We start from the raw sequence: 8,381 nt of genomic DNA on the forward strand, positions 1-8,381 counted from the left end.
CTTCCAACTTGAGCCATTCTGTGATTGCTGTTTTCAACTATTTGCAATCTTGTCCTATCTTTTACTCCCTTGTGCAAGTGACTCCACCCTCCACCCCCAGCACTTAACCCTGATAAATTTTTGCTGCATCATTCAGAAGGTTGCTCAGGTCATGTCTGCCACAGGAAAGGAGCTCAGAAGCTAAGGTGCCCCAGAGCAAGGGAGCCAAGTTCCAGCCTGAGCTGTGTACCCACAGACATGATAGCTTTCCACAGAGAATTCACAGACACCCTGTGAAACACTTCACTCTTCTGTGCAAGCAGGTGAGGAATCATGAATCTAAATTAGACTGCTTCCCCAATCTGCCTCTGGTGCTGTTACAAGGGAGCCTAAGGTAAGAAAGAAGGACTTTCATCTTTTATTTTGTGTTGCAAAGCTGCTCCGGGACTCGTGGCATCATTAACGCTAACATAGTTCAGCAGTAAACACCTCTTCCCCAGACAGCGAAATGCAAAGCAGTGACAGGTCTTTTAAAAGAGCAGACTTGAAGCACGGTAGACGTCAGTGAATAAATACAGAAGCACCTGATGTAACAGTAGTGGAAGGCTTAATTCTAGCTGCTGCAGAACAAACAGTGTCACCAGGGGGCAGTGAGCTCAGAGCCAATTGGAAGCCCCCCTCACCTCGTTCTTCCTCCACCTCAGGGCAGCCTGGGGCACAGGGCTGGCAGGGGCACAGGCAGCAGCTCCTGGGCCACCATCACCCAGAGCTCTGCTGTTTTCATGTACATCCAAGCTGCTGGCGGGGCAGTGGTGTCCAGCTAAGGGTTGGCTGGGGCACGGCCAAACTGTGTGCTCTTCTGGCTCATCCTACCTTCCCATGCTGTCCTGGGACCACAGTGCCAAGGCTGATGGACTTTACAGTCCAGCTGTTAACATAAACTGCAGTCAGCAGTGGTTTATAGTGGTTATGCTCTGAACTGTAAACTCAGATGGCTCAGGAGGAGATGCACGGTTGTTCCGCTCTTCTGCAGAGGAACTTATGACCCGTGGTACAGGCAGAACAGGGACAGGAACTCATATCTGCTTAATCACCCCAGCATAACGCTGCACAGCTTTTGTGGAGGGAGAACAGATTCGAAGCGTGGTTATCTCAAAAATATGGCAGCAATTAACAGAGAAAAGAAAAAAGCACTAGCATACATGCCCATAATTTTTATGCTTTGAAGAATAGCTAGAGATCTCTGCATCCATCTTGGCCTGTGTTTCAGTTGCCTGAACAATTTAGCAATTTGTACCTGCTGTGGCAGACTTTTAAAAGACTTGCTTATATTTTCTTTTGATTTAAGTTATTCTCTCTAGACTTAGTCTTTTCCTATAAAATCAGCTTGTTTTTGTTACCTTTACTGCTCTGTGTCTGACAGAAGAAAATAGTAGTAACTAGTACTGAATTTTTCTGAAGATGGGTTTTTGCAGTTTGATTGCAGTTTGGGTGATAACTCTTTCTTGAAATGAGAATGAAATTGGAATGAGTGGCCTTGGAGTCCCAGAAAAGTCTGGTATTGATTCTAGAATCAGTCATCACTGTGAATCTGAATGAGTGATCCCTCAAGTAATGTCTGCTCCCTCTGCAAGTTACCTGATAACAGCCTCCAGCACCCTCCTGCCCTGTGTCTGTAGTGTGCTGCAGGCAAGGAAGAATGTTATTTAAAGCTAGAGGTTGCTTGACACAAAAAGGACTTTCATCCTCCAGAGTCAGTATGTTTGTACGCATGCTGCAGAACAGTCAGTTTATACCAGGGTTATTCTGGTGCCATTTGCTACCTAAGCATATCAGAGCTTCGTATAAGTAGAGCAGGCCAGTGACAGCTGTGTTTCAGCTTACCAGAGGATCTCCAATCCAAAATTATTGCTTTCCTATGACTTTGTCAATTTTTCTTTTTCCTGGATTGATCTCAGCCGGAGGGATTGCACTGTAATAGGGAGGGGTAAAAGAAGATTGAGGGCCATTACTACAATTGCTTCTTAAAGTTCGTGCTAGCATTTAATTACAGCCTGCCTGGTGTAAGAAATATTATCCCTTAATCTAAGGTATCTTTTGACCAAAACTTGGCAGGAAGTTTTCATATGCTGTTTCTTGACATGCTTATGAGCGAATAACAAGTTCTTGCATAGGATTAAGACTGTACATTAATGTTTTTTATATGAAATTACTGTGTGATGCATCTCTTTTTCTGTATATGAGTGCGAGAAAGAAGATACCATTGCATTAGAGCCAAGTATTTCTTTGTCTCAATATTGGGCACTGTGTCATGTGCTCACTCTGAAGTGGAAAGCTTGGTGAGCATTTACTGCTTAGATGTGGGATAACTTTGTATAAGGAATGCTACATTCCGAAGAACCAGTTCAAATGTATGTATATGAAAGTAAAAAGTGGTAGTAGCTCTCCAGAAGAAAGAAACTTCCCTGGACATTTCTTAGGTCATCCTTTTTCTATTCTGTATGCTGGTGAATATTAAGTAATGTCACCCCAAGCTTCTGTGCGCCGTAGAAATGCTGGCAGTGCATGTTTATCACAGTATTTGAACATTTGGAAGAGAATGGACTTTTCTTCCAGCTTGTGTTGGTGAGCGTGATTTGTCCCACAGGAAAGGGTTGCTCTTGTTGTTAGAGACAACAGCTATGTCAGGAGGGGCAAGAGCCCTGTGGGTGGACAGTATTAAATGGCTTAAGCCTGGCTTAGTCAGGCTTCTTCAGGGCACAGGTAGTGAGTTGTGTGAAAGATGCATCTTGGATGTTCTGGTCATGTCCTGACTTCATTCAGGTGCTCCTTCTATTTGGACTATGGTGAGGGCTCAGCATACAGGTTGACACAAAGCATTCCTGGGAAGCAGAGACGTGAGCAGACAGTGTTGCACCTTCAGTGCTCTCCCAAGGAAAATACTCTACTGCAAGGACTCTCAGGGAGTAAATCAAACCCTGCAGGCCATAGCAACGTGGAGTTTTATTGAGTAATGCTTCCCCTGTTAAATTCTTTCATTTCCTAGCATTCTGCTGCTTGGGGCCTTCAAGAGTTGGAGGTCATGTGCACTTCTTCACATCTAAATAAATCTTTCTTCTGTCATTATTTTCTGACTCCTTTTTTAACTCATTTATATGTTTGGCCTCTACGTCAGCCTGTGGCGATGAGTTCAATAATGTAATTATGTACTGTGTGGAATATAATTTCCTTCTGCTGCTTTTAAGACTTGTCTGCTTGCTCCTCCATGTCCTTGCAAGGAATCTTGAATTGGATGCTTATCCTTTAGGTTGTCTAGATCTCTGCCATATTCCCTCTTCAGTCATACACTTTCAGGAAGGAGGCTCCAGGTGGGCTTCAGTTGCTTGAACCATGATCTCTGTCATTTGAGATGTTTCAAGGGTGTTTCAGACAGTGGTAGGGGGCTGCAGAACTGCCACAGGGCTTAGAGAAGACCCAACATTTCCTGAACGGTTGCCAGAGACCAGCAGGGAGTGCAAGGTGCCTAATCTGACAACAGTTGGCATTTTAATCCCCCTACCTTCACATCTGTTTAGTCTCTAATTTTGTTGAAGCAATTTGTTACTGCTGGTCAGCACTGTGACCTTTAACTTTCCCTTGGTGAAATGGGCGTGAGAAGAAGTTACAGATTCTGTCTTCAGAACCTGCAGTCTGCATTTATTTGTCACTTCTGTGTGGGAGGCCTGTATGTAGTTACTTGATACCTGGGCGTCTTAGTACTGCTGGACTGCTGTCTGAAAGGCAGAGGACATTACAGGAACTATTACTGAAGAGACTGAGTAAACCGCAGCCATTTACTTTGTTCCAGCTATCAGTGCAGCCATCTTGCTGGGACTCCTTGCCTTTAATGAGGTAGTTAATTACTGCTGATCTGTTTTCTATTTTTCTCCTCGATAGAACTTTGAACGCTCAAACACTTGCGCCACCAGTTGGAAGGATTTCGGTGATATTGTTGCATGTAATGACGGCTTTTGGTGAACGTTTGTTATGATGCGGTTTCCTCACTACTGGGGATTTTTGTTGGAACGCAGACACGCTGGCTTATTGTCAATGTAGCTTACACTAGCTGTTCCAGCCAGAGCTGCTGTTAAGTGTTTCAGGAAATTGGCAGCTTTTGCTTATGATGACATATGCTCATACAGGAGACTTTTGGAAACAGTACTCTGTAGCGTACTGCGCTGGGGATGCCGGTGAGCCGTTCCTGGAGAGTGACACATCTTGTACTTGGCCTTTTCCACGAGATGTTCCTGTCTCATTTTAACGTCCTCTTCTTTGCCTTTCTTTTCTAGGCCACAATGTAGGGAGCCTTTTCCACATGGCAGATGACTTGGGAAGAGCGATGGAAACCTTAGTGACAGTGATGACTGACGACAAGGTGTTAGAATAGCAAGATGTGTTTTACAACTTCAGGCGTCCCGCATGGTTTTTATAATATTCATACTACAAAGAGGATTAGACTGTAAGAGTTTACAAGAAAACAAATCTATATTTTTGTGAAGGGTAGTGGTACTATACTGTAGATTTCAGTAGTTTCCTAAGTCTGTTCCTGTTTTGTTAACAATGGCAGGTTTTACACGTCTATGCAATTGTACAAAAATTATAAGAAAACTACATGTAAAATCTTGATAGCTGAATAACTTGCCATTTCTTTATATGGAACGCATTTCGGGTTGTTTAAAAAAAAAATTTATAACAGTTATAAAGAAAGATTGTAAACTAAAGTGTGCTTTATAAAAATAATTGTTTATAGAAACCCCCTTTAAAAAAAATACAAAAAAAAAAATACTGAGGCAGTGCATTTGTTCAGTATCATTTCAGCTCTGCAGCTGCATCAGAGAGAGATTCATGTTCTGTGTTCTTTTCCTGGCCTGTCAAAGAGGAGAGAAAGAAAAAAGCATTTCCTGCAGCGACACCAAAACGGCCAACTTAACATTTCTCATTGGTTTTGTCTGAGTAGGGCTGGCTTTAAAAAAAACCTCCTGGACTTCCAGTGAAGATAGATAGTTATTTCACTTCTTTCCAATAAAATTAATAACTTCATGAATCACACTAGTTGGCAATAATTAAATGAAAGAGCACATGACATGACAGAGCCTGCAAAAAATTAATGAGAAGAAAAAAAGAAGAAAGAAGGGAAGAGTTTAATGATGTCCAATACGCCAGCATTTCCTCTGCTGACTAAATCCCTGAATGTCCTTAGTGAAGGAACGTAGAATTGCCTTACCGGATGAAACCTTTGGACCTTACTGTCCGGTACTCTGCTGGCTGCAGCCAGCGCCCAGAGCTTTGGCAGGAGCTGCGTGTGGCTTTCCCTGCCCGCTGCCACTGTTAGCGTCACCTCGCTGCACACGAGAGAAGAAAGGGAGAAGTTCCCTCCTGACCCCACGTGGGATCAGCTTCTGACATGAAGCACAAGTGGGTTACTCACAGAGCACCTTTGCTTGTATGGCTTCCAGCACTGTTAACGAACGTAGAGCTACTTGATCCTCTGGAAAATAAAACCAGACCTTTCCACAATGTCTGTCTCAGCCTGCTAGAGCAGCTGGTCCCAAGGAGCTGTAATGCAGCAAGCAACCTTTGAGGAAGGCTGTAGAATTACTGCTGTTCTTGTATGTGTATGGTGATCAGGTGAAGGTAGCCACACTGCTCCCCAAGATATTTATCTTCAAAACAAAGGCCCTGATGCTTTCTCCTTCCCCGTTTCTCTCTACAAGTAACACCGCACAATTAACAATAAAGTGAGAAAGAGAGGAACTGATAGAAAAACAGATTAGCCAGCGTAACTGCAGCTCTTGAGAGGTAGGTTTGGGTATGAGGTGCTGTCAGCAAAAGCTTTACCACTTCATTATCTTAACCAGCTTTTAATTTTCTCTTAGATACATAGAAACACACCGTCTGACTTTATATTGCAAAGTACAAATCTGTTACCTCTTCTTGTATGAAGTGTAATTAAATTTGGGAAAGATTTTATTTTGAATGCTAGTTAACATTGAACATGGCTAGTCATGCTATTTCTACCTCACTTTGGTTTTGTGGTGTTCCTGACAATTACGTACAGATATGTTACATCATCACCACTCGTCCATTGTGTGAACGGGTCTCATCGTTTAAGTAAGAATGCCAGTAATTCACAAAGAATTAAGTACAATCCCCCCAAACCTCTGCTTTCATAATAAAGAGCTTTATTTAACACTTTACTGCGGTAGGAACCCCATGTAATTCTCGTGGTCTTCTTTACCAGAAGGTTTGGTCTGAGATCTGGGAAAGAGATGGGTTTCTTCTCGTTTTTTTCCCCCTTATGCCCACCCTTAAACCTTCTCTTCAGAAAACAAAAGGAGGAAAATGGATTGCACGGTTGTTTTCATCAGGGTTTTGTTTTGTTTGTTTTACTTTCTAGGTCTTAGTTTTGGAGTGAGTCTGTCAAAAATATTTAAAAAGTTGAAAGCTTTATCACTGCTTTTTGAAGCATAATTTGGGAATTGTTTCATATTCCTTATAACGACAAAGTATTAAACTGTAAAACATAATCAGTGTAATTGAATACATAAATACCATATGGCATGTTATTTCATTGTTACTCAGTACTGGTTTATTACTTGGATATCATAATATATTGTGTTTTAACACCAACACTGTAACATTTACTAATTATTTTTATAAACTTCTGTTTTACTGCATTTTTCACAACATATCAGATTTCACCAAATATATGCCTTACTATTGTACTATATACTGCTTTACTGTGTATATCAATAAAGCACGCAATTATGTTATAAAAGGTCTGATGTTTCTGTTGAGGTTCTCTCAGTGCCCAGCTGGTGCCTCCCCTCTGCAGTGGTGCCACCACTGTGCTGCCAGCTCCCAAATCCCCTTCTGACCGCCATCTCTGTGCTGTGGGCAGCGCTTGAGGTTTGCTTGGCAGAGGGCAAGAGGCTCTTCTGGCTTTGGTTTTTCTCCCTGTTAGTATTTTGGGCCATGTGAAGCACGCAAGCTGTTCTAGGGGAGCAGCACGTTCTTCTTCAGAGGGGTGGATGAAATTCTGTCCAATACGTTGACAGTTTGGTACTGTGAAGCAGAAGCAAAGCTGAGGTTTGGTCATTTGTCTGACATGTACCAACTCCTCTTTCTTTCACAGGGCTTTGGGAGGGGGTGTTCCCATCAGAGAGGCTGATCATGTATGTCCTGTCTCATATCTAAGAAATACACATAGGTTTTATTATTTGGACTCCTCTCAGTTGTACCATGAGTGTGTCTTTGAGCTCTCCCTTTCAGAAGTAATACAGTCGAAAGCAAAAAGCCAAAAAAAAGCACATATCTTTGTGCATGTTTTTAATAAAACTGCAAAGGAGGAGGTAGGAATTCCCTCATGTCATTAATCTGAGGAAATAAATATGCATCCCACAGCTCTCTCAGATCTGAGTTAACTCTGGATCCACTCCTACACACACATGAACTGGGGAGTGCCATGCTGTACCAGAGCCTCCTCTGAATGTCATGCAATCCACAGCACACAGAAGCCCTCAGTGACAAAGCGTCTCCTCAATGATGAGACATCTCCTGCTTAATGCAGTTAAGGAAAGGGGGGGGGAGGTGGTTTTCTCCCTGCCAGTCGTTCTGACGTTGGTTGCACATGAGGAGGTGCCAGAGGGTTGTAAGCTCGCCCATGAGCCTAATGGGTAAGGTTTGTCTTACTAAATATCTAAATGAACTGGAAAGTGACAACAGGGTGTGAGTGAGAAAGAAGTGGCACTCTGCCTCAGCAGCAGAAGCAGGGAAAGCAGAGCCACATGGGCCTGCATCAATGCACCCTTGCTGAGCCACGGCTGCTGCAGGCACCTGCAGGCCCCACTGCTGCAGACAGAACGTGGCCAGCTGCAACAGGCCTGGCCATGTGCAGAGGCTGGAATGGGCTAACAGAGTGGCTGCTGCTGTCAGTGCTGCGGCTCTTCAAGGCAGTGCAGTGCGTGCAGCCTGCCTGTCATCTGCATTGAACTCCCCACTCCCACAACCCCGTTATCTGTAAATCCCAGCATCCCAGTAATAAAACCTGGCATTTCTGAATGCTTCTTATCATCATTCTCCTTAGGTATTTTTAGGCTAAAGATGCTCATTTTAAGTTAACTGTCCAAATGTGTTTCCTTTGCTCTCTGGGTAGCAAATATGATGGTCGTTCTTTACTTTTGGATGCAGTGGTTAATAAGAGGCCATTCACCAACAAACTTTGTTGTCATTCCCTTACCTTTTAGATGGCAAGAAGAGAGGTGGAGGCCATGCCAGCCAGGTCAAGCAGTCTGACGGGACACCTGGGCAAGGAGAAGCAGCCCCCGGGGTATGGAGGAGGTGGGGTCCCTCAGCCATCCCCA

At 43.5% G+C, this 8,381-nt stretch overlaps 1 protein-coding gene across 10 annotated transcripts in view; it reads left to right on the forward strand.

Moving 5' to 3' along the window:
- The window catches only part of DMD (dystrophin), a 1,043,969-nt gene extending 1,037,171 nt beyond the window's left edge, over nucleotides 1-6,798 (forward strand). For 8 of the 10 annotated variants that reach the window (XM_048931663.1, XM_048931320.1, XM_048930804.1 and 5 more), the window contains one exon: nucleotides 4,308-6,798. In XM_048931663.1, coding sequence (XP_048787620.1) covers nucleotides 4,308-4,319 — 12 coding nt within the window. In that variant the 3' untranslated portion in view covers nucleotides 4,320-6,798. The remainder of the gene's footprint in view (nucleotides 1-4,307) is intronic. The other 2 variants (XM_048930722.1, XM_048931155.1) reach the window with 1 other exon arrangement.
- Nucleotides 6,799-8,381: the final 1,583 nt, after the last annotated feature.

This window comes from Lagopus muta, chromosome 1 (genome assembly GCF_023343835.1).
Source record: "Lagopus muta isolate bLagMut1 chromosome 1, bLagMut1 primary, whole genome shotgun sequence".
NCBI classification, from domain to species: domain Eukaryota; kingdom Metazoa; phylum Chordata; class Aves; order Galliformes; family Phasianidae; genus Lagopus; species Lagopus muta.